The 27414-nt window shown below is 38.3% G+C and overlaps 1 protein-coding gene across 7 annotated transcripts in view; it reads left to right on the forward strand.

The window, feature by feature from the left end:
* The window catches only part of Rbms1 (RNA binding motif single stranded interacting protein 1), a 207059-nt gene that overhangs the window by 101658 nt on the left and 77987 nt on the right, over positions 1–27414 (forward strand). For 5 of the 7 annotated variants that reach the window (XM_071619131.1, XM_027937966.2, XM_071619133.1 and 2 more), the window contains exon 2: positions 15788–15963. In XM_071619131.1, coding sequence (XP_071475232.1) covers positions 15788–15963 — 176 coding nt within the window. The remainder of the gene's footprint in view (positions 1–15787; positions 15964–27414) is intronic. The other 2 variants (XM_071619132.1, XM_027937965.2) reach the window with 1 other exon arrangement.

A 27414-nucleotide genomic window follows, 5' to 3' on the forward strand; every position in this document is an offset into this window, starting at 1 on the left:
AATGAGGGCACTACTCTCATGACCTAACTACTTCCCAAAGCTCCCACCTCCTAATTCATTGACGATCACAATTGGAACATATGAAATTTGGGGCACACAAACATTCAGTTCATAACAGTTGGTTTGATAAATAAATATTAGCCAACAAACTGATTTAGCTGGTTAGACCATAATTTTAAGTATATTAATAAAATTATAATGTTTAGATTAACAAATGAAATCATCCTACTGTATAGACAAGTTCTAGTCCAAAAGTTCTTCTTCAAGATGGAAAGTTTGAGGTCAAAATGCATTTTCCCCCCACAGAAAAATTGTATTTAATGGTAACCTAGTCTTTTGATGGACTTTTCGAACTGATAATGTCAGCTTAAATTCTGAATCTCTTATGAACAAAGATTTGTTATACATTAGAGGAAGAGAGTGTCTTTCTTGCTTCTGATAATCATAGTAAAAGATGTATATTGGATGGCCTTTTGTATCATCTATACCAAGCTTGAGAATAATAAAACCAAATTGCTACCAATGGAACATATGCACATCTTTAAATCCCCTTCCTGACATCTCTACTGTCTTAGATGACAGCAGCCATGTCATGGAAGTGGGGGATTTTAAAGAGTAACTTTAACCCAAATATGTGTGTGTGGTTAGAAATTCAGTTCATGAAACTAACCCAAGTGATAAAGGTCAGGAATTATGACAGTTTGCTATAGACCAGCCTTACCATGGTCCTTTCCTGGGGAGTCAGCTTCCTGGGTTTTTCCTGTCTTTCATATCATCTTACATTTTTGAACCCATAGGGGTCTTTTCTTTTTCCCTGCAATTTTCTCCATTTTTTTTTCCTTTAACGTGTCTGTGAAGAGGCGCCTCAGAGTAGGAGGGGAGGGGAGGGAATGGAGAAATCGCTTTATGTATAGGTCAATTTTAAGATTAGAACTGGTGGTGCCTGCACTGGCAGAACCCTCCTAGCCATCTGGATGCCAAGTTTAGTGATGCATTGAGAAAGATGGACTCAGAGCGTAGGTAACACTCATCGAGCACTTCCTACAAGCTTGACATTTTCCTGAGGGTTCAATAGTTGTTAGCTTTATATAATCTTCATATCAACTCTGAGCAAGATTGGAATAAATGGTATGGTTCTTCACTGTAAAGATGATGGAATGAGGTTTGGAGGTGTTAAATAATTTGTCTAAAGTCACTATTGAGGGAAAAGCCTTGGTGGCATCTGAACTCAGGCAGTCTGATTTCAGAATCCATCCTTTTGACTCTCCTTGTTCTTAGAAGTCTTCCAGGCCAAAGAAGTTATTTGGTTATTGTTATTTGTTTGGAGGTTTAGAGGAGTACGATTGGATGATGATGTTTATCTTCAATGATTTAAATTTGGATAAAAGAAGGGAAGACTAGACATGTTCTATATTGTAACAATTAGAAAAATTTTATAAATAAATTGGGAGGACATCTGCTATTTTCTGAGGACACTTTAATCTTTTTAAAATTGACAACACCCACAACCTCCCTGTCATAGAGAAAGATTTTACTTGAATAAGATGACTGGATGAGCCACAATTTGTCACTGGCTTTAAATAGGGTTAAAGAATTTGTATTACAACTTAATGGGTTCTTGTGTGAAAATAATTATTTATGCAAGTCCTGTGATTACACAGCTAAGATTTTTTTCAAAAAGGATTAGGAGAGTCAAAATAACCTTGTACAATAACCCTTTATTCAACCCTTTACAATAGGTTGAATAGAGTCCACCCAAAATTCATGCCTAACCAGAACTTCAGAATGTGATATTATTTGGAAATAGCATCATTAGTTGCAAGTGTAATTAATTAAGGATTTTTAAAATAAAATCCAACTGGATTTAAGTTGGATCTTAAATCCAATAACTTATCTTTTGAACAAGAGGACGAAACAGAAGACCCTGTGCAAACATAGGTGGAAGTTGGAATTTGCCTTCATAAGATGCGAACAACAGGACCCATCAGAATCTTGGGAAGAAGTACAGAAGAATTCTCCCCTAGAGTTTTCAGGGGGGATGTTGACCTGCCAATACCTTAATTTGACCTGTCTAGCCTCTTGAATAGAAGAGAACAAATTTCTTCTGTTTTAAGCTATCAGGTCTGTAACTTGTTACAGACCTCACAGAAAACAAATGTAGCCACTTTCTACTTTCTCTTCATTTATATGTAATCTTTAATTTTAGAATAGCTTAATGTATTTATAGTGTTGTAATTATTGTGGAAACTTCAAATCTTAAGTTTCCTGATAGAAACCAATCATATTGAGTTGTATTAGGATAACTATCCTTATTAACAGGACATTTTAAAGAGATGTGGTACATTTCGAGGAGTAGCTTTTTTGAACTTTATGAAACTCTGCTAGAGTGGTGCGGTTCCTCTGAAAGAATTTTGTCAAACCACTCAGATGATTCCACTAAGTTAGTCCTTTAAAAAACTTCACTAAGGTTAAAAATCAATTAAAAGGATTGAAGTGAAGGTGTCATTTTTCAATTGAAATTCTAATAAAGCGAATCCTGGCAAAAATGAATAACAACTGCCCGCCCAGATGTGGTCATTACCAAAGGCAGTAGGATCCCAAAGTGATTACATCTTCTGGAAGGCTTATAGTAATTCTGATTAATCTTTTTTGAAAAGTCAGATACCCACATATCCCATATATCCAAAGGCAATAAGATTAAGAGTATTAGAACTCCAATTTTTTTCTGAATCGTAATTCTCACCATCAATCATAATTTGTCTAGTGTCCCTGGTGTTTTGAAGTCTTAAACCAGGAATTTTAAAAGTCCACCTGTCATGGAGGTGGAAAATTGTTCAGAGACTCTTCAGTCTGGAGAGGAAATATAATAAATTTCCTGTGAAAGTAAAGATCCTGTTTCAGCTGGGAACATGATACAATTAATGCATTTCTCCCCAGATGTCAAACTCCTTTATGAGATACCTAGCCTGCACCACTATCTAGCTTTGCCAACTTTACCTACTTCCTTATACCCTGGAGCTGTTCAGCACACAGCATTTTAATCACAGCCACAGTGTGTGGCTTCCAGCATGTCAGTCTGTGTTCTTCACAGACACACAAGTCCAGACTCTGGACTACAGAGCAGGGTGACCAGGTAGGGCACTGCCCCTTGTCCTCAAGATGCTTACAGGCTGGTGGAGGAGATTGGTTTTTTCATGCAAATGTGGAAAGACCACATTAAAAAGTGTTACCCTTTTGTTCAGATTAAAATATCACATATTGAGAAGATCTAAAGGAAAGCAGGTTGCCTGAAATGTTTTCTAGCAATATTCATTTTTTTCCTGGCACTGTGGTGCTGTTGGTATTAAGAGGAAGGAAGGAAGGACATGTCATTCCATTTTACTGTTTTGCAACCAGTTTCTTGAGCCAAACCTTTTGGCTGTGTTTTATTGGAAGGTTTTAAATAACCATGATGTAGTTATACTTTTCATAGCAAAAGTAAGTCTTTATAAAAGCCTTAATTAGTGCAATCGTGTATCAAGTAAGGTCCCCAATACAGTGAAACAAAATGGCATGCTGCTCACTACCATTTTTCTTCCACTTAGTTACTGAAGAGGCTGTCAGACCGATTTTATTTTACAATCAGACTACCACCTCCTCTTGAGACCTTGGGAGAATTTCTTAGTCTCTCCTTTTCTTATCCATAAAATGGTGATAAATATACCTATCTTATTGTGATTAAATAAAAGCATGCATACAAAACATTTGGTACAAAAACCAGTAAATGCTCAATGTTAGCAGTTAGAACTATGAAAGACACAGTTCTCTATGAAAAAAAAATCTCCCGTGAATTTTCATGACTTGACTTTTTCCCTTTGCATTTTGCTTATTTCATTATTTTTAAAGACTGTGTAATTATTTTGATGCCAGCAAAGAGATAAATGTTATAGCCCCAACAAATGGACAAACAAAAGAGCCAAACATACCCACCTGTTTTATCCATTTCTAGGGCAACTGATCATCAGATACTATTGCGAAGTAAGATTGGCGTTTGCAGTAAGTGAGAATAGAAATGTTGTACTGCACAGGTTCTGCATGTATTTCTGGGGAGAACAGAGTGAGATAACCAATGTGTCTAAGATTTTATGGGTTAATTCTGGACTTCATAATTTGTATATTATCTCTTAACAAACATATCCAGTCAGGATTAAACTGCCCTTTAAATTTCTGTCTTGTCTTGTTTTGGTTTGTAACGGGAGTTCTTCTAAATGTCCTGTGATATTTAAATTTGAACAATAACTACTGGGCTGCAAGGAAGAAAAGCCAAAGGGCTGCCCATGTCCTCTGCCTTGAGCTGATGAAAGGGCTACTCTAACTTCCTGGTCATGGTTTAGAAAAGGAAACTTTTCTGCTCCTTCCTAAATTGTTTTTCACACTGAAAGTTACTATTGTCTTGTTTCTGATCTTTAAAAATAAGGATGTCCACCATTCCTTTTCATTCTTTCCTTTTGCTCTATGCCCTAATTTCTAAACTGGACAGAGAGTATTGTTTTGAGATTAAATATAGTAAAAAAAAAAGTAAGAGAAGTCTGTAAAGACTGAATTGTAGGAATCTGAAGTTGTCTTTATAAAGAAATAGAAATTTTAAAACTCTCTCATCCCCTCCTTCATTTTCCCCACTTCAGTGTGAGGGCTCTGCCTGGTTTCCCTTCACCTGTCCTGGAAATCACACTGGCTGCTTTGAGTTAGGTGGAGGAAGAGCAAAGAGTTGGGCCCCTTCCTTGATCATTACTTGTGGAGTTTCCAAAAGCCAATTTCTTCTTAGACATGACTTTCTTCAAAGTGTTTCCATGTAAGTGAGGAGGGTTGGTGTTGTCTTCTGGCTCTGTGCATTTGGAAAGACAGAGATTTATGATACTTGCTTTGTGTACTCATTGCTAATGAATTAGGTTCAGCTGGGATAGCAGTAGGCAGTGAATGAGCACATGTTTGATTATATGCAACTAAGATAAAAGATATGTCATGAAACTATGGTCAAAGAAAAAAATGAGTAAAGTGCAAGTATATGAGCCCAGTGCTGTGCTGCCTACTGATCCCCACACCCAACCCCTAAATATACAGACATTTTGGGCCTCCATTCCAGTAATTGGAACTCCGTATTACCCAAATCTTCCTGGAAAAGAAACTCTCTGACATTTTCATTGCTTAACAGTGTACCTTTTTAGTTCTTTTTGCTAAAGATGATCTGATGCTTTATGAGTAACTTTTAACAACAGAAAATGAGAAGGTGTTCAGTAAGATTCATATCTTCCCTTTTTTCTTGTTGAGCATTGAATTCCTACTCTAAACAGAGTATTGTGAAATAAATTTAAAACTAAAAGAAGAAAGCCTCATCTGGGTTATGTAAAATTTGAAACCTGTTCACAGATTCAGCTTGACAGAGTGAGGTTCTACCTCAGTGAATCTGCTTCAGAAGAGGGGAAGAGAAGAGAGAAATGAGCCTGCGTTTGTCTTGGTTAGCTTCCAGGGCACCTGCGTGTCCCAGGGTTGACACCATCGTACTGAAGTGATTAGACATTAGCACAGAGGCCAACTTCATGAAGGAGAGGAAAGACTCAGAATGGTTGTTAGCAGTAGATATTTAGTCCAAATAGGCAGTATCACTAAGGAGAGATCTGACCTGTGAAAAAGCGTGTTCTTTTGAAAATGGGCAGATGCTTAAGTCAAATGTGAAACAGTTTTCCAGAGTGGGCTGAGGAATCAAGGTTCACGTTGATTTGGGGACTTCGGAAGGCAAATCATTTTTTCTTAGAGAAAAACTTACCCGTTTTTCATCACATTGTTGTTGCTGATTTGATGCCAGTTTTTTGTTCTGTTTTGTTTTGGAAAAAAGTGGGGTGCTTTTGTGAAGCTTTAAAAAATTATGCCATTATTAAAAATCACTTATTACTAAACTGTCTTTGGTACAAGATTAGAATGCATGGAATACTTGTGAATGTACATTAATGCAGGGGTGAAGATTATGCGGTAAAGTAAGGTATGCATTGTGAGGCTGTAAGACAAAAGCAAACACTAGAGTACATAAAAGGAAAAATCTTATAGCTCTTTCTGCTTTATTTTTAAGGAAATAGGCTGAAATCACAAGTGACTGAATTGTGGCATGTGTAGGGAAACTAGAGGATGGGTGGGTGATTCCAGCTTGTCTTCAAGGGTTTCTAATCGATGCCTATTAAGTTATCAGTGAACCCCAAATGTACTTCTCCAACAGGTATCAAACTGCTATAGTTACCCTGTTTGATTTCTGTTTTTTTCTGATAGAAAGTACAGTTAATGATCATCATGTGTGCTATTCACAAATTTTAAGTGTAAACACATGAAAAATAGAAACGAATGACATTCACATTTTTAAGAGTTTTGAATTATAAATTTAAATAGGCAGTATGAATTTTTTCTTTTTTTAAAGCAAGAAACTGGATTCTAACAGGCATGGAGATCTGAGCAAGCCATCTAGAAGTGTTACACCTCATATTTACACATCATAAAATATGAGGTGTAAAAGAGGCTGTACAAAATATATGCTTTTTTGTGACGTCTTAACAAGACTACCATATCCATTCAGCTCATTTTCTTAAATACTCATTAAGAAAGCTTGGCCTGAATCACCACCCTCTCAGCAGACAAGGACCGGTGCTTGATCACAGTGGTGGTGGGTCTGCAGACCTAGCTCTACTACTAAGCTGTTCGACCTTGAAAGACTTATTTGACTTCTCTGGGCCCCAAGTATCCTGAAAAGTGAGGGGTTAGATTCAGTCGTCGTTTCTTAACATTGTTAAAGCTTGGCTCCCTTTGATAAAAGTAAAACTACTGCTCCCTCCTCTACTCGCCATCCTGCCATCCTTCAAGATTCTGTTATTCTTTTGGTGGAGAAAGTACTGGGTCCCGTGATCTCTGATGTCCATTCCTGCTCCAGCGCTTCATTATTCTAAGCAGTTACTAGAGTGGAAATCAGTGGAACAAACATTTTAATCTCACTTTGTGAACAGTGCAACTTGCATCTTTTTAAAAGCTGGAAGGTGCCTTCCTAAATCTGTCCCCCAAACCAGAGTCCTGCCTTGAGCAAGAGTGAAGCCTGGAGGTTGGAAGAAATCCACCCCCCAACCTCAAGGCTGAGTCAGATCTGCATTTAAACTGTAAGCCAATCATGTGCACATCAGCTTGATACAGGTTGCAGACCACTGATTTTATCCTGCAGGTGGCAATGTTAATGGGATTCGCAAGTCAATTAAGTCATTACCGGTATTTCTTTTTTTAACAAAATAAACTAGAAAAGATAATATCCAGATACATTTCATATGGTAAAGGAAAATGGTGTTTCACCAAACTTCTGTTTCCATATGTCTGTGACTGTACGTGTAAGTCCTTCTACTTTGTAAGTGGAGATCTCAGGCAAGAAGCTAATTTCTAAGGTAGTATCAGGCAAAAAATAAAATAAGAAAATTTAAATCACCATCCTAGGCAATATAGCAACCATCCACTCCCATTTCTTTGCATGCACAGACATGTACCTAGAAAGGCAAAGACTAATTTAAAAAAAAGTTACTCTATGCTTATAACAGTCATTTTCTATAATTGTTCATATTGTACCAGATGCACCATAAGAAACAAATGTGAATTTTAAATGTGTTGTTGAAAACATTAATTTTTGAATTGTATTAACTAAAAAAATCTTTCCTGTTGATGTTTTCCTTTGTCTATTTATAAATTACAACACTGTCAGATAAGATTTCATGTTTGTTTGTTTGTTTTAAAATTTTGTTCCTTGTTTTATTACAATGGGGAGATCTCAAATACTACTTGTTCAGTTTCCTTAAAGTACAGATAATGCTTTTTTCTCTCTAGGGGCCAATTTGTGAAGCCCATAAAACTGCAAACTCACTCACAAAACCGTCTGTACCCAAAATAAATAGACTTGAATAAATTTGTTTAGGTTTTTTTTTTTGTAGCTTGCTTATAATTTTTCTAGCTTAAAGCTTAACCGCTTTTTGTAAGTATTGTTTAATGTGGAGAAAGTATATTTTAGAATGGGTAATTTCCACTCTCAGAACTTTGCAACCTCAGCAATAATTCTTTACTTACAAGAAAGACTAAGTGAAGACACAAACTGTACTGTAGATTGATTTTAGAAAACAGCTGGGAGGAAGTTGTCAGCTCTGGAATCCTAACTCCACTGGGGGGAGGCAGGAAATTCAGAATGTTGCAGAGGTGTTCGGAACTGTCATGGCAAAAGCAGTGTTTCACTTCCCTTAGGAAGTTTTCTCTTTTTTTCAATTTATTTTGAGTAAAAAGGAAAGGAAGGGTTTGCTCTTATCCCCTTCACAAGGTTCTGTGTTGAGGAAGAAAATGGTGTGGATCTGTAAATTCCTCATTTGGGACTCAGAACCGGGAGAGGAGCACGCACACCTGCATTCAGAATTCAAGGAATAATTAGCTTCACACCTGAACTTGGGCGGGATTTTATGTTTACCATGTTCTAATAGCTGGTTTTGGGGTTGTAATTTGCTTATTGTTTTGAGTTTTCTTTTAAGGTGGTTTTGGAGCTATTACATAGTTCTTTTATATAAAAGTGAGTGAAGAAATATGAGGTGCAACTTTTTATGCTAATTACATGTTGAGACACAGAGATGCCAGGCTGCCGGCTCCAGTTTGTGAAGCTCTGAATGTTACTCTTTGTTTTAAATTTGTTCCTTGAGGCTTTCTTGTAATTTTTACATAGTGTATATTATATGTTTAGACTGTTTCCTTAGAGAATCAGTGCTGGTCTTAGGTGGGTAGGATAGTGTACTACAGTGACAGTTCTTCCGTCTTAAGCTGCAAGGTGATAGTGGAAGTCATACTTGGGATCTGCTATGTAACCTCTTTCATTTTTCTGACTGCAGACAGGTATGAGTGCACAGGGGCCTGCTGGGTTCTGTGTTGATGTGCTTCAGCTGGAGCCCCCAAGAAGCATCCAGCCAGACACTTTTGCGGCTGGAAAGGAACTTAGAAGTCATGCAGTCTCACTTGCTCATTTCACACAGGAGAAACTGAACTGCCAGTGATGATATTCCAGTTTCTCTACGAGGTGGAACTTGTTTCTGATTTTTTTCTGTTCGGAAATTTTTGGTTTTGTAGGGGGGGGGGAGAGTTTTCCTAGTTTTATTTTCCCCACAAGTAATCCTCCTTATTTATCATATGAATTTGTTTGCTTGCTTAATTATTTAGTGGTGCCAGATAACAAACCTAGGGCCTTAAATCTGTGAGGCAAGCGTTCTGCCACTGAGCCACCTCCCCAACCCCATTTATCATCTTGAAATTTTCTTTTCTCCCTGAGACTCTGTGATAACCTGTGACACTTGTCCATGGTCTATCTTGTGTTCTAGATTCTTCCTCCTACCTTTCTGGTACCCCCACTCCCATACACTGACTTGTCAGGGCTTCCTCTGAGCCAGCCAGATGGATCCTTCACTGGCTTTCCCGGAGAAATCTCCAGCTGGTGTTTCCCGTTTGTAACTCTGTGGGAGCCTCTCCCACTGTCCACACCCACCTGGCTTTGCAGATTTCCCATTCCTTTCTCTCTTACCCACTTGACATTAACAGCCAGCTCACTCAGCCATCCGTCCCCTCTTTTCATCCCTGTCCTTGTCCCTTGCCTCTCTCCTCCCTATCTGCCCCTGATTGAACTCTTACTATCTTTAGAAACTGGACCATCCCACCCCATTATATGGGGTTAAGAGTAGATAAGGCTAGAAGCCCACTGTTAAAAGCTTTTCCTTCCTAATGAATGTGTTCCCTGGCAAGGAAATTTTGAAACCATTGCCTTAGGCCTCTCTCTTTCTTGGCCCTCCTGTTTTCCCGATGAATAACCTAATGTCTTCCATCTGGTATCTTCTTGATGTTTGTCTTTAATACTCTCAATTCTTGCCCATCCCCCCCCCCCCCCGCCCGGCCACACACACACACACACACACACACTTAGAAATCCTATTACAAAAACTAGAAGGACAAATAGCACCAGACCTTGCTGTGGTTCCTGGCCTTGAGGTATCTTAGCAAATCACTGGGGTTCTCAGAACCACCACTGGAGGAAACAACAGAACTCTAGGGCTCTTTGCATGCAGGAGCATACATAGAACTGCCTTTAAAATATATTTGGGGCTGGGGCTATAGCACAATGGTAGAGCACTTGCTTAGCTCACGTGAGGCACTGGGTTCAATCCTCAGCACCACATAAAAAAAAATAATAAAATAAGGGTCCATCAACAACTAAAAAAATTTTTTAAAAATATCTTTAAAATATGTAGATAGACGTGTGTGTGTGTGTGTGTGTGTGTGTGTGTGTGTATTTGAATGGTAAGAAATCTAGTTTCTTGGTGGGATCTGGAAGGAAAAGTTTACCATAGAGACCACACATTGTATTGAGTGTTTTATGCCATGGTTTTTCAATATTTCTTTACCTTTTCTACTCACCACCTTTATAACCTCTACCTCTGCCCAAAAGAGCTTGTCTAAGCTGTTTTGATCCCTAAGGACTTTTCCCTTTTGTTTAAGTTGCTTTTCACATCTGCTGCATGGTCTCCATGTGTTCAATCAGTTGTGTTGTATTTAACAATGCAGGTCTTATATTTATTTCTTTTATCTGAAGCTGAAGACAATAATGCTTTATTCATGAACTTAAGTAAAGAAATTTCTATGCGGAGATTGCAGTTTTACATGCAAGGATTGGCTTTGATAGATATCTTGAAGAATTAATTATGAAGCCCATTGGGAAATGTTTATTTTTAGATTTTATTAGAATAGCTAATATAACATGGATCCCTTTCTTTTGACAGGCTTAAATCCAACAAAAATATTTAATAGTCTATTGCTTAGTTTCATAATCTTGAGAGGCTGTGAGGTTTGTTTCCAAATAAAGAACAGTGGAAGTCTGAAAACCCATTTCATGAACTAATTAGTACGTGATTTAAGCTTTAATATCCTTGTTTCAAATAGGATTAATTGATCTTTCCCGCACTTTCACTCTACAAGTGAGACACTATGTGTGTAAAGAGGCGCTGTCATTCTTCAGTAACCAGGTCTTCCTCTTTGATGCTCTGGGCCCTCAGGCATTCGTGCCCTGACCTACCAGGAAGTGCAATGGCTTCCTGGCCAGTTTCTCAGCTCTCACCAGTTCATTATCCACCTCTTGATTTTGTTTTTCCAGTTCCTTGCACCGGAATTTCTCTTTCCCTGTCCTTGTAAAAGAAACAAAGTATTCTGACTGATTATGTTGGCCCATTTGAGTGATTCTTCTTTTGATAATTCCATGAAATTATTAATTTATTTTTAAATTTTGCATCGTAAAAGCATAGGGAGATGAACCAGGGTGTGGGAATTAGAGCAGCAGCCAGGCTGCTGTACTGTGTAATAGTCTTTACATTGTGTTCAGTTCATGCCAGACTTGACCTTATACTATTTCCTGGTGAACATGATAGTGTTCCATATTTCTCTCTGCTCTTAGGAGCAACTGCAGTGGTTATTTTGATTCTAGATAAAAGAAATAGTTGATCTGTTAACCTTCTCTGCTGTTTGGGGCAGCGATGGTGTCAGTGGTAATATGTGTGTATGTGTTGCAGGGACCACAGAGGTAGGGATTATAACTTTCTGAAACTGTAAGAATGGTAGCCTTAAAGAAGACTTGAAGGAAATTAAAAGGCAGAACATAGGTTTCTCTCCCTTTAAAATGTAACTGGAATTTTTGGGTTGCTGAATAAAGAAGGAAGAGGAGGACAAGTTCAGCTATAAGATTGGTTAGAGCACTGATCTCTTTTTTTTTTTTTAAGTTATGTCCACACATAATACCTTTATTTTATTTTTATGTGGTGCTGTGGATTGAACCCAGTGCCTCGTACATGCTGGGCAAGTGCTCTACCACTGAGCTATAACCCCAGCCCCCTAGGGCCCTATTCTTAATCCTATCCTTACTAGGAAGGAAATGACACAATAGAATTTTAAATGACAAGTCTTCAGTTTTTTTTGTCTTTGCTGAATAAAAGTCTACAACAATGTACCTGATTACTAATATTATTTTGGTTTACATGTAGCTAATTTTGCTTTTCCTATAAAGGACTTTATTTATACAGAAGAGATTAGTCCGTGTGGCACTGGATGGGGGGTTATATGATAGAGAGGGAAATAGAATTACCCTGTGTGCAGTTGCCTTGTGCCCGCTGTTGATCCTAATTTTTGGTGCCAGGTACTATGGGGTCTTCCCGGCAGGATGGAAGCACCAGTGCTCTCTATGGATAGTGCTCTGTATGTGCTATCCACATGCAAGTTCTTCCTCCCTGACTGCTCCCCACATAGGAGGTGCTCCCTGAGCACTACCTCACACAGGAAGTCCTCCCGAGTGCTAATAAATGTTCTTCCTGTTAGTGTCACACCACTCAAGTAGAGAATACAAGGGGTCATCCATTTACTCACATTTATTTACTGACTTGGTTTTCTATCAGTTTTGGCTTGCAAATTAAGCCCAGATAAACGAAGAAAACTGAACTTGTTAATTTTACCCGCCTGGGAAACAAAAATGTAGCCTGCTTACTTGACCTAAACCAAGGAAATTAGGCTGGAGAAGGCTGAGACGGACTCCTAGGCTCTTTGGGGAGAATGAGTATTTAACTATGGCCATCTAGCCACAGGTTTCCTAATTTGATGGAATGTGTTTAAGCTTCATTCATAGGGGTCTTTTCAAATCCCAGTGCAGCTGAGGGATTTTGAGAGTCAGTAAATAAAAGAATACCCATCAATGAAAAAAAAGTTTGAGGTTGTTGGGTTTAAGTTTACCATTTGTTTTCTCAAAGCACAGAGTTCAACTACAAAGTGTAATTGCTTTAAATTTATCAAGTTCTCAAGTTGTAAAGACCTGTCAGTATTTGCATTTCAGTCCAGGAGTGAGGGTTTAATTCTTCACTGTTTTAAGATAAGCCTTCCTGACATGCTAACTCTAATTAATGTTCAGATGTATGTGCTATAACTTTAAAAAGTCATGGGGAATTAATTCTTTCTCAAAATTCTGCATCAGGTCAATTATTATTAAATTTAGTTTTAACCAATACATAAAACATGCAAGTAGTACATATCAATGGGGTAACATGGTGCTTTGATACGCATATGTTATGTAACGTTTTTAATCAGGTTAAATATATTTCTCTCAAGTATTTACCAACCCTTTATGGAAAAATCTTTCAAAATTACTTTCTTCTAGGTTTCTGAATTGTACAGTTTATTATTGTTATCAATAGAGAACCTACTGGGCAACAGAACATCAGAACTTCTTGCCCCTATCTAATTATAAATCAGTATCCATTGATAAATCTTTTCCATCTCTTCCTCACCCACACTCTCCCCATCTGGTGGAAACCACCATTCCACTCTCCACCTCTATGAAATCAACACAGGTGTCAAAAAGACACCTGCACTCCCATATTTGTTGCAGGACTATTCATAGTGATTAAGAAATGGAAACAAACAACATATCCATCAGTTGATGAAAGGATAAAGAGAATGTATTACATGTACTGGCAGCTATAAAAAGAATGAAATCCTATCATTTCCAACAACATGGATGGGAATAGAGATCGTCCTGTTAAATGAAATAAGTCAGGCACAGTAAGACACATACTTAACTTCTCTTGAGACTTAGTAAAAAGTCTTTAATAACTTCTCCAGGTCTTCTCCTTGGTGTCAAGGTAATTTTTCCCTCCAGTACTGGGAATCTAACACAGGCTCTGGCATATGTGAGACCATGTGCTTTCCCACTGTGCTACATTCCCAGCCCTTCATACCAGTGATTGTTTCATCCGCCAAGAGCTGCAGCCAACATCCTAGGTTCAATTGTGAATATCCATGTGTCTTGTGCCCTGGGATAGGGTCTCAGAAACTAATCAAAGGAGACTTGAGAGAAAATTCAGTCTTTTCAGGTTCTGCCTATAGCTACAAGTTCTCTCTGATAGACAGAGGCTAGGGCAGGAAGGCCAATGTGGGTGCTACTTCCCAGCACCTTAATGATGTGAGAAATGGGGAAGGGTTATATAAGTGCAGGTAGCAATTTGGTGACTTCAGGGAAGAATCACAGACCTTTGTGGTGGCAAACCTTGGAGCCTGAGGTACCACCCAGGGCAGAGCAAGAGACAGGGCTTAGTCCTTAGTTTTATCTGGAAAGCAGAGCCTTTAACCCTTAGAAAAAGGGCAGCAATATGGGGAAAGCATATGAGTTCAACTGCTCATTAAAGGCGTGAAGTCAATAGATTGCTCAGATGTGTTCTCAGGCTGCTTTCATTTCTGAACTAAGCAACACTGATATTTCCAGTTCAAGTTCAGCCTGACATACATGTACATTGACTATTTGTAATCCCTTTTTGCTACTCTCCTTCTAAAAAAGACAATCATCTCCTTAAATAGTGCTTGGACTCATGATATCTTTAGCAAGGACCTTAGGCAGTGAGAAGAAGAATGTGGAAAGTATAGGACTAGAAGAAATGGTTGTATGTCTAAATTGCTGAGACCTCAGTGTATTGAGTTAGTGTGGAATTAAGCTGATCATGGCAGAAAGTAGGTAGAGAACTAGGACTCTGCAGTAGGTAACTGAGGTTATTAACGAGGTAAATGAAGGCTATTTATTACAAGTGGTCTGCTTTACAAATTTTTCCTTGTGGGATGGAATTTGCCTTTTCTATGTCTAGTTTTCTTGTCTATGGTAGTAAAAAGCCAAGCTACAAGATTTGAAATTTCTGTTGAACTATTAATTTTAATTTTATATATTCAAACTATTAATATGCATTATGCCCTTGGGTTAGTATGCTTCCTATTTAAAAGGTGTGAGGTGAAAAAAAATCCTATTCTAGTGTAAAATTGCTGAGCAGTGGCTGTGAGGACACTTTGCATTGTGCTTGCTTCTATCTCAAGCTGAGCCATTTAACTTCCTCAAAATTCACACGTGGCATCGGGTTAGAGAAATGTGGTTTCGTCCTATTGGTTCACAAAGAATTTTCTGGTTTGGGTATAGCTTCAGGCATTCTTCCTAGGTGGCTGCTGATAATAAAATCACACTAAGATCTTGGTTGCTTTGTAAAAGTTGGAGTGATGTCTATGAGGCCCTGGAAGGTTTCCAACTATACACCATTCTCACAGGGGTTAAATTTCACAAGGTTGGCCAGAACTAGAGACAGCATGCCTGTGACTCCTACCCAGATGTCTCAATGAAGCCATGTGCCTGTCCTACAAGGCAAAGTCATCCTTTTTTGAGGATCTGGATTAAATTCGAGCTTCCTTACACTTGAAGACCAATTTTTTTTTTTCGAGTCCTCTTAACAAAATGATCTGCAATTTTTAATCAAATGTTCTTCAGAATTTGAAAACCTTTTCAAAATTCTAGTGATTTCTAAATTACTGTGTATTAAGATATTATCATGTGACATCATGCAAGTTAATGTTTGAATCTTAGAAGATGTCGTCCTTAAAACGTGAATAAATTAATTTTATATAAATGTAGTCACATTTAAGGTGCACATAAAGAATTATCTGAGTAAAACCCTGTTATTTCATGTTGAAGGAGAGAGGTGGGTTTCAGTAGAAAGAAGAGATCTTTAATATGTAAATAAAAATTTAACATCAAAATAACTGAAGATAATCTGTATTTATACCTTGGTTTTATTTTGGAGTGCATACAGCCTCAGAGTGGTGTTTGAATCCCTTACCTTTAGCACTCTGAACACTCCTGGCCTTTATTTTGCAGCAGTCTCTGGTCCCAGCGCACCCCATGGCCCCTCCCAGTCCCAGCACCACCAGCAGTAATAACAACAGTAGCAGCAGTAGCAACTCAGGATGGGATCAGCTAAGCAAAACGAACCTCTACATCCGAGGCTTGCCCCCCAACACCACCGACCAGGACCTGGTGAAGCTCTGTCAACCGTAAGTATAGTTTCTCTTGTTTTAGCTGCTAAATATTTCCTTGATTCTATTATAGATGATAATAATTGTGTCACTGGAGAATTTCATAGGACAAATCTGTAAATGCTCAGATTTGCAACAAGGAAATGGGTTTCCAAGTTTTAAGTCCTTGGACACTTGTTTGATATTACCATCAGCAGAATGCCTATGTAACAAAATAAATTGGAGCATTTTCTCACTAGAATTTCACTCTGTGGGCGTATGAGAGATAAAACATGAATTTTAAACTATTTTATGCTTAGATCCTTTTTAGGAGTGCTCATTCTTTCATGAGAGCCCCTCTAGGTACCAGTCTATCTCATAAGAGAAACTTCAGCTTTTATTTCTGAGAAAGGTAGTTAACCATCTAAGCTCATCCTCAATGTGAGTCAAACTCTTAATTGCTGCTGGGACAACATTAGTCACTCTTCATGAGCACCTGTAGTTCTGTGTCCCAGTTGTTCACCCTGTCTCTTTGGGAATAAGAACTTACTTCCATTTCCTTAATCTTATGAAGAAATGTGTGCGTGTGCATAAACTTCCAAAGTAAATTTGCATTATATGCTAATGTTGTTGATGAATAGAATATAAATGTGCTACTTTGCTGCAATTACATTAACTCAGCTAAGTAAGAAAGCACTAATTTAAACTAAGGAGCCAGAAGCACCATATAGTGCAAAGATCATTGTATAAAGACTGAACGCATCAAATCACATTGAGCAATAAATGCCTACACAGATAACAGCACTTTTTTATTTATCCTAAGACAGTAATGGTCCTTTACAAAAGAAATTTTACATAATTGAAGATAAAGACTATTACGAGAGAATCTTTCCCTTCAAAAATCCCCATTTTGAAATATTGACAGCATCTCATTTCTCTCCTGTCCTGAGTACAATTCAGATCATTACTTTTCTTCTTTTTCTTTTCCTTTCCTTTTTTTTTTTGGGGGGGGGGTGGTGGTGGAGGAGGAGTTTAAAAATAACTTGCAGTATTTCCAAACTGGAACTAAAAGTAACATCTGGCCTTCTATAAGGAGGTGATAGTGGTTTTGCTTTGTTTTGTTTTGAGAGAGAAAGGGTGATGGCCCTTTAGGTCCTGGAGAGCTTTCTAGAAAGCCATCACTCTCAGCCTTCCCTCTGTTCCCTTCCTATGTCCCCCTTTTTGATCATCCCTCTTGGACTTGGGCTTCAGCCCTTGGCTTTCAGGGCAGTGAGTGAGTGCCCTGCACTGGGGTCTGCTCTGAAAGCAAGTCCAGCTTTTGGGTTTTGTTGTGCCTGGCCAGAGGCAACAGGAACCCTGCCAAGCACTCCCTGCCCTATTGCAGCTGTTCAAGACCACAAATAGGCCTTTTGCTATCTTTTCTGCTGTTGGCCTTTCACTGGCGCCTTCTTATGCTTCTGCAGCATAATTACAGGTAGATATAGCGCCATGAAGTCTAAGGAACTAAAAATGTAACTTCGTAAGAAACAAAAGAATGAAGCTAACTCTCAAACTCTTGAGGTATAAGAGAGGGGGAGAGGATTTCAAAAGATTGATTGTCTCTCAGCTGGTTTTGAATTATGTAAGGTGAGTGATGACATCAAGGAGACAGTTAACTAACCATAAAATAACACAGTAATGTGATGGTTTATATACAGTAACTACGTACTTGAAAAATCAAGCCAGCAATTTTTTATCAAATCATTATATTCCAAACATAGTAGAACTTTTTATCATTTTTTCTAGAATGTTGATTCCTTTTTTGTTGTTAGTCTCTTCAATGTCTATGATTTTTTTGCACATGTGTAAATATTAACTCTCTTTGCTAGTATCAGTATCAGCAATAACTGTTTGCACCCTCACTCCTTCCTGTCATCTGCAAAGGGAGGCTTTTGTAGAAGTCCTGGGTTGGATATTAAACTCTGATAATAGTTTTTTTTTTAAAAATATGCATTGTACAGAGGCAAGACATAGAATAATAGGGGAGACTATCTCAGAATCTGCTAGAAGCTTCATCCCATTTAACACAGAATCTAATAAATACCAGATTTGACTTGCTGACAATTTTGTGTCTTAGAATATAGAGAAAATAAAAGAGGGCATTCCTGTTCTGGACTTAATTGCTTCCAATAAAGAATAGCTAGCTGGTGACATGGAAGTGACAAGACCTTATGGGAAAGTGACTCATTCTAGTGCTTCAAAAATCAACTGGACATAATTAGGGATTTTAGAAAAGTGGGTATCAGAGACTTCTCGGAAAAGATAGTTGTAAATTCATTCTTCAGAAAAAAGAGAAAAACATTTTAGAATTAAGAAAACAACAATTTAATTAAAATTGACCTGATAAGGCTGAATTAGGGGCAGGGGGAGGCAACGATGAAACTAATGATTTTGGCTCTGCCAGAGGCTTGGCTCTTTTATTATTTATTTATTTATTTTGGGGGAGGGGACATAATACCTTTATTTTATTTATTTTTATGTGGTGCCGGGGATTGAACCCAGTGCCTCACACATGCTAGGCAAGCGTTCTACCACTGAGCCACAACCCTGGCCAGAAACTTGGCTCTTTTAAAGGGTTATCTAACAGAGTTGGGAAAATCTTTACAATAGTCACCTGGTTCCATACAAAAAAAAAAATTGCATCAAGTCCAAGGATTAGTAAAACATGAATATTCTTTAAGAAAAAAAAAAGGAGAGAAAAGCAATATTTTTTAAATGCTCTGCTTGGAGTAAAACATAGAGGTGCTAGAATGTTAGAAGAAAGGACAGTAAACAGGCAGGTGTTGTGGGGAAAAATCAGCCTCCCATGCTCAGAGACTAATGGCACTGGAAAGTGTAGGCCACCGTGCTGAAGAGGAGGGGACCTGGCAGTGGAAGCTTATGTGGAAGGTCCCCAGCTTAGCTCAGGAGACCTGGACAAGGACCAAACTGGTGACAGTGATAATGATCAGAAACTGTGGATTTAAAGCAGATAAATTTTCTAGGAATGCTTGATGAGAGAAGCCAACAAGCTCTGGTTAGCTTCTAAATTGTGAAATGTGTATGGGAAACCTGGGAATCTCATGACTGCTCCAGGCTGTTGCAACTTTGTTCCCCATTTCTGTTCAAAAAGATGACATCAGTGCTGGTAACCAGCAGGTTTAGGAGGTGGAGTGGTGTGGGTAGCAGAAAGGAATAATCCACTCTACCTTGACCCTCAAGTATTCTTAATTCTCCTCATTCTCTGAAATCGAGCCAAGTATATACTGCTTAACTGTGACTGTAACTGTATTGTCATTATAAGTGTTTTTTTGATAGAATATCTCTCCCATCCAGGCTCCTCAGGCAAATTCCTTTTTAGACAGAAGAGTTTAGGGCCCTTTTGCTTCTGTTTTCTTGCCACCTTACCCATTGGTATTTTGTCTACATGTTCTCAGTTAAAACTACACTGGAATCATAAATGTCCCTTTATTTTCTCTAATTTTGTTTGTTTGATTTAACTGGTATCCACCTCTCCTCAACTCTTTGGCCTCTTAATTTCTGTTTCCTTGGCTGTTTATTCTGTAGGATCATCCTCTCAGAGGGCCGTTCTCTACTCTTTCCAATTCTCTACACATTTTCCACTTGAATATTTCATTTGAACCTCAAACTCATCATTATCTCCTTCCTCCCCAAACTGTCATTTTCCCAAATTTACTCTTCTCAGTATGAAGCTTTAGAGCAATGATTGAACACTTTCTACTGACCCTTAGTCTCCAAGTCCTGAAGGTTCTTTAAAAAAAAAAAAAAAAATATTTTTCGTTGGTGCATTATAATTATACATAATAGTGGGATACCTTGTTACCTTTTTGTACATGCATACAATAGAAAAATATAATTTGGTCAAATTTTCTTTTTCACTGACAGAAGACTGGGGCCTCCTTCCTTGCTCCCTATAGTGTGACAGGAGGGGGCCATTTGCTCTGGCTGCCACCTCTCCTCAGGAGTCTTCCCATTTCCCAGCCTCCATCTGCAAGCCAAATTCAAGCTCTCCTGCCTCCTCCAGGCTTGAGCCACACTAATAACCCTGCTTCTTATTATCTTACTTATTTAGTGTGTATCACCACCTCACACAGTTCTGTTCTCCAAGGGCTTATGACGTTATTTAGCAGCATGTCTGTGGCTGTATATAAGGCTAACACCATGTCATGTTCTCAGACTTCTCACTTGGCTTTTAAAATCATCATGGTCAGTGTTCATAATTTTCAGATTCCCATGTTATCTACCACAGTGCTCAGCAAGTACCTACTTATCGGATAGCCTATAAAATGGGTCAAATGATGCTTTTATGGATAGGTTGTGATCAGGAATCAAATTCAGGTTGAGTATCCCTTATCCAGTGCTCAGGACCAGAAGTATTTTAGATATTTTCAGATTCTGAAATATTTTCATGTGTAATGAGATATCTTGGGAATGTGACCAGATCTAAGCATAAAATTCATTTGTGTTTCATGTACGCCTTATACACTTAATATGAAGTTACTTTTGTACGATGTGTTTAGTGCCCTTGTGTTTTGACTTTGACCCATCGCATAAGGCGAGGAGTTTTCTACTTGTGGTGTCATGTCAGTGCTCAAAAAGTTTTGGATTTGAATTTTGGAGTAAGGATGCTCAACCTGTAAAATAAGTGAAAGAGTTGGTCTTCTGCCTAGAACAGAATTGTCACTGAACAAATAATCTTTCTTTGCATCCCCAAATCCTAACTCATAGAAAAAGCTTAAATATATTTAATACCACATTTAAAACTAAGGAGAAAAGACCCCACTAGATTCTGAGCATGTAACCCACCATGATTCATTCCTTTTTATAATGATTACTGTGGCATGGGTAATCTTAGATTGTTGAAGTTCCCTTTTTTCGAAGACTTTAAAAACAGTGTTTGTGCACAAGGTTTGGTCCACAAGTCTTCCTTATTTGCAGTGGGAGTCCCAGGTTGAAAGTCTCTGTCGGCTAAGTCTGGGTAGCTTAAAGATTATCAGGGCATCAACATCCTATGAGAAGGTCCAGACAGCTCAGGGTTTGGACAACTTGTTTTTAAGGAAGAACATTCTATGGATATTAGAACAAGAAGTGTTTCTTTCTATACCCATTTTGTACAGTACCTCTTCCTAAACAGTTGGTTAAATAGTTTCTTTCATTCAGTAGATTTCTAATTTGTTTCAACGTGCATTAAAACATATGATTATAATATAAATATGAAATTAAATCTAGCTTGTGGTATGACTGTTACTAAATGAAAATAAATATACCCAGTTTCCCTGGTTGTAAATATCCAATACATTTTTATTTCCTACCCCTTGGTTTTCTGTTCTCTGCAAGTTTTCCTTATTATTTTGACTACACCCCAGATCTTAAAAGGTGGCACAGAAAAGCAAGACAGGTCAACAGAGGTAGACAGAAACAACTATAATTTCCAACAGAATAAAGTGAATGTTTTTATCTGTGGCATTCCATGAGAAACCTAAGGAAAGCTGTGTTAACCTTGATGTGAGGAGACCACCAGGATAGCTTTCAGGGAGGAGACATACCCTAACCTTAAAGACAAGGATAATTTCACATGGGTGAGGTGGAACTACTGCTGTTCATCAGGTATCAAGAAGAGCCCCCAGAGGTGTGGGAAAGCTTGAAAACCAAAAAAAAAAAAAAGCCTGAGAGGGCCCTTTGGTGTGAAGCTGGTGTTCAGCCTTTGGTTGGCCAAGACTTGAGGTGACTGGAGTTGGAGGTGGTGGGTGTGGAGGACAGAGGTGAGACAGAGATTGGGAATGTTGCCAACACCTTGAATAGAAAGTGAGTGGCAAGAAATCTAGAATTTCTTCTTTATTAACAGAAAGGAAGTTAGGTGTTGGAGTGGCAGAGAAGCATGGTCAAGTGCCCCACCCTCCTCTTGCGATAATTCTGAGCACTGTAGGAAGCTTGGCCTGGGGAAGGAGAGGATTCTCTGAGGATGGAGAGGATGTGCCCCGGCCCAGGGCTGTGGAAGGAGGGGACTGGAACGGTGCTGGTGCAGGGTGTCTTGGAGATGGCAATGTCAATACCCAAGCCTAATTTAAAACCACCATAAGATTTGAGCTCCGAATGAAGAGAAAGCTTGAGTTCACCAACAGAGAATTCAGGAAAGGCGTGGCCCAGGGGGTCCTCTCCTGGACCTGCAGCCCCAACCTCTTGCTTGGGCTGCCCAGAGGCAGCTCTGTTCACGGAACCCACAGAAGAGGCCCAGACAACCAAATGCTGTTCTGGAACCACTTGTTCCTTTGTTGAGTGCTAAATTTAAGGATATGTTTACCTGTCGATCATTTGAAGAAATAACTAACAGGAAAATGGACAACTTAATGTGATTGTGCTTTCTTGACCTCTATTATTACCTGTAACTCTAAGATTGCTTCAGCAGTCTCTGCTGAAAGGTGATTCCCCTCCTCCCTGGAATTAAGTGGCCTCCCTTTTTATTCCAAAATGATTAGTCTACTGCTACAGCCCCTGCTTTATAGTGACAAATAAAAACAAATGACAATATTGTAGTCATTGGAATTTTCAGGATTTTAGAATGCATTTTTCAAGAGTACTGATGACCATATCCAGTGAATTTTTATTTCTTAGATTTCTTTGAAAGACAGAGAAAGAAGAAGAAACGTTAACATAAATGTACTGGAAAATAGTTATTCCCTTATTAACTTTTTTTTTTTTTAAGTTTCTGTTTAGAAAGGTACTCTTTAGCCTTTTGAGTGTTTGTTCTTTATTGATCTAAAAGATTCTCAATACATAAAATACTAACAACAATAATTTTTGGAGCATGGCTTGCATAATGGAATAATACATAATAAATAACATAATGAGGACTTAGACCAAGAAACTTGAGCATTTTGCTGAAAAGTATGATCTAAGATGTGGAGTTTTCAGATTTTGTCTCATCCTTTTAAAAAGAAATGCCAATCTATTAAGTCAAAATGTTGAGTCACTAATTGTAATTTAACTCTCTCCTGAACAGTATTCCAATAAGGTTCCGTGTAGTTGAAAAGCCCAACATAAAACAAATTTGAGATTGAGAAAAATACACAATCTTTATGATTTTCCCCCCCAAAAAATAGACTCTCCAGAGCAGAGTTGAGTGCTTCTCGGAATGCCCCCCCGTTCATCACTTGGGTGGGTCATGCTATTATATTCTTGTTCGTGTCAGTTGCTTCACTTCCCTTTTGGTATGGAAGAATTCTGGCACATTAAGAAATGCTTTTTGTACTGTGGATCTTTGACATACCAAGATATAATCCGAAGACATTTGGAAATCCCAAAATTTCACAAAAATAATTTTAGCATCCAAAGAAAGAAAGAAAAATCCCCATGTAATAAATACCTGCTTTTCAATAAAAAGCCATCTCACTTAGGCCTTTGTTTATTCTTTCTTCAGTTTTCTCCTTGGAATCATCAGTTTGATTTTTAGAGTGTAGTCAGTTCTCAAAAATCAACACAGTATCGAATCCTTGAGAGCTGCCTCGTACAAATGCAGAGTAAAAGCTTATTGAAATATGGATGCTGGGTGACGGGCTGTGCTTCTTCCCTGGCTGCATGGCTCCCTTCCCTCTGCTGAGAGTGCCTGTGATCCAAACAAACGCTGCAGCAAAATTTAAATAACTGTGGGTCAGGGACTTTCAGTATCATCATGAGTAAGTAGCTGAAACCTCAAATATTAATTATTGCCGAGTACCTATTGTATGTATGCATTAGGTATTTTGGCAGGAAATCTCTGTTATGTCTTATTTTCTAATTTATCCACTGGTAAACATGGGTGTTAAGATGTTTGGCCAACCCTCTTTACTGCGCGTCGGCCTTTTTCTTTAGCATGTCATTTTGTTATTCCTAGGCATGATATAGAGCCATTCTTCCCTGTCATGCCCAAATACTGCACAGGTGGCTGGCAAGCTAATTTTAATATTTGCCTCAGCTCAAGCTAGTTGGGAAGCCAGCACTGAAAACAATGATCACAACCACATGAATTTTTTTAAATAATTATTCTCTCCCGTTTGAGTGCGATGTTGTTACTATATATCCATTAGAAGAAACTTGAATTTCTATAGCAGCACCTTGGGGATGTTTAACCTTCACATGAAGTTAAAGGTAGTGTCATCAGGAAAAAAAGCCTCTAATATCTTTGGCAGTTGTGCTGGTTTTGTTTAGAATTTACCTATTGGGTTACTATGAATCTCAGAAATTTAAAACGTCTCCCTTAACTTTTCTCCATCTTTAGTACATAATACATGTGTAGGAGAGGAGGATGGGGAGGGATTGGTCAGCGAGTACAAAGTTACAGGTAGGAGGAATGAGTTCTAGTGTTAGTCGTACAATAGGATGGCTGCCCTTAACAGTGTTGTATATTTCAAAATAGCTAGAAAAGATGTTTTGAACTTTCTCCCCACAAAGTCATGATAAATGTGATGGATATGCCAATTACTCTGATTTGGTCATTATACAATGTAAATATGTATTGAAATAATATTACACTGTACCCTGAAAATGATCAAAATTAAAATTTTGAAAATGCTTGTTAAAAAGTCCCATGTTGTGTATGAATGCCTAAAATAATGCTGGCAGCTACAAGCCTGGTACGGTGAGTGGTGCATGCCTGTGATCCCAGCAACCCAGGAGGCTGAAGCAGGAGGATCACAAGTTCCAGGCCATCCTCAGCAACTTAGTGAGACTGTCTCAAAAGAAAAGAAAAAGCTGGGTATGTAGTTCAGTGATAGAGCACTCCTGGGTTCTATCCATGACACCAAAAACAAGAAAGAAAGAAAAATAGCCAATATAATCAAAAGCTCAAAGTAAAGGCAGGAGAAAAGAGGAGAATTCCATCTTTATTGATGACTCACCGAGTAATCCCTTTTTAGTGTACCTGGTCACTGAAGCTCAGCTCCAGGTTAACTATTTAATGTGTTACACCCTAAGATTACACAGTACAAAGAAGGTATTTGTAATTTGTCATTTGCTTGATGCCTGAGGGGTGTTGTGCCTAGATAAAAAGAAACAATTTTAAAGAAACATTCTTTTGGAGATCATTGACAAATCCTATCACTACTTTAGAAAATAATGGGCATGTAGAAGCATTATAATTTTCTATGAAAGTAAGCCTGATTAAAAGAGAAGACCAAGCTACTTTTGGGGAGAAGAAAGTGGTGAATCCATTTTTATCTAATTTAACAAATACTTATTAAGCAGTATGACAGTGATTTTGCTAGATGCTATACTATAGGACACATTTCCTGCCTTCACGGAATTTCTTGTCTTGTGTAGAAGGTAAACTTCATACATAATGTATAGCAGAATACAAGAGAGACAAAGGATAACCAAGATTGCGAAGTGACTACATGTGTTGGGGCAGGTAGCAGAAAAGCTTGGCATTTGCGTCTTCAGGATGGAGGGGACAGGCAGGTCCAGGACTGAAGATAAGACTAGTTTGGCTTCCAGCCTTGTGTGATATTTTTTGGAGTCCTAAGGTAGTGTATCTTTAGCATCAGAGGAAGTCTTGTACTTCACCAAGAAGATAGGTGAGAAGACTTCCTCAGGGTTTGCCCTTGACTGATAAGGACTGAAGGGGGGGTGCATCCAAGGAGGAAGATGATTCACAGATGACTATAAAACTCAAGTCTAGGAAACTGGGAGTTTGGTATCATTAACAGATATGGAAATCAAAAAGAAGAGCTTATTTTTATTCTTGCCTGGAAATTTTCATCCACTCTCAGGGGAAACTTTTCAAATTGAGTGCCTGTTTGCTTTATGAGCTTGTGTACTTTTGGTGTGGCTATTAAACGGAAAGAAGTAATGCATCAATTCCAGACTGGTGAATCTTCATTGCAGAGAGGAGACTAGTCATTAAACATTGTTTGTCAGCTGGAATACACAACCTATTTATTTATTACTCACTGATCTTTTACAGTGTATTAGAAACCTTCTGTTGAGGTAGTCTTTGTGGTCAGCAGTTATAAGACCTATGTATTTCTCCAACACTTTATTTCCTTGAATTTTTTTAGTAGAGTTGTAGGGTGTTTATGTTTTTTGAAAGTTGGTTTTTGATTAATAAATTGCTTTGCCACTCCCTCGATGAGGATCATTTGGCTTCAGAATGTAGACTTTGGAGAAGAGATTTTTGTAAGTGAGCCATGGGACTGAGTGGGAGGAAAGGAGGATGCGTTTCCATAAATGGGGTATCTAGAATTAGCGAGGAAGTGGACTCATAACACAAACAGTCCCAACCAAGCTCGTGGCTATGCCAGGGAACGTGGACTCTCTCTGTCTCCTCCTGGCTGTCTGTGTCCTCGCAGACCTGGCCATACCAGGATTAAACTTCTCTAAATTGATTATAGGGCCAGGACCACTTTCTTTTCTCATTTTTTCTTTATCCTGTAGAGTCTTCCTGCCTCTATTTAAAGTGTCATGTGCCCCTGAATAGGAGATCAGTGTTTTTATGAACATCAGCATTTACATGTACAGTTTTGAATTTACACATTTATAAAGGACACTTTTTTTTTATAGTATAAGGACTGTTTCTTTAAATATGGAACAAAGAGTCAGTCACTTTGGTCCTAGAAACAAATTGATCCTGTTAACCCATTTGGACAGGAACCCCAATCTTTGCCAAAGATCTTTTCCCAAAATGTTTCATCTTCTCCAAATCCAGGCCAAAAATTATGAAATTATAGTCCCTATCCCTTAGTATAAAGCATAGCTTTTTTTCTAATGCTTGTCTACATCAATGTCTGTGTGAACCTTGTCAGATAATATAGTCAGCAGGTTCCACATCCATAGATTCAACCAATAGCAGATTGAAAATATCTGAAGAAAAAATTTCCATCTGTACAAAAATGTACTTTTTCTCTTTTAATTGTTCCCTAAACAATACATTAAGCAACTACTTATAAAAGATTTACATCGTATTAAGCATATAAGTCAAGATGATGTGAAGTATACAGAAGGATGGACATTGTTGTTTTCGAATACTCAGCCATTTTTTATAAGGAATTTGAGCACCTGTGGATTTAGGTATTGGAGGGGAATCCAAGAACCAGTGACCCCACTGTAATGAGAAAGGATTATGTTGGGTTTCTTAGATTTCCCCCTACTATCTCTTTATTCATTTCTTTAGTTTAAATTTGATACCATGCAATTAGCTGTTAAAAGCCATATTTATTAATTTTGGCTCCATTTTTTAAGCAAAAGTATTTGAGCATTATTAAAAAGTTTTATTGAACTTTCTTCATCTCTGTGATGAATTATAGAACTTTACATCTCTAGTCAACTGGCTGTTAGTGTGGAGCTCTCACCAGGATTAAACTGTGCATGGGTTCTGAGTCAGACTGTTGAGAGACACCTGAAGAGAGGCAGCGTGACATGTGATGGTGCTGAACAACACGGGCTTGGCGCTCTCCACATGGCTCTTCTCAGGCTATTTTT

The sequence above is a fragment of the Marmota flaviventris genome, chromosome 11 (genome assembly GCF_047511675.1).
Source record: "Marmota flaviventris isolate mMarFla1 chromosome 11, mMarFla1.hap1, whole genome shotgun sequence".
NCBI classification, from domain to species: domain Eukaryota; kingdom Metazoa; phylum Chordata; class Mammalia; order Rodentia; family Sciuridae; genus Marmota; species Marmota flaviventris.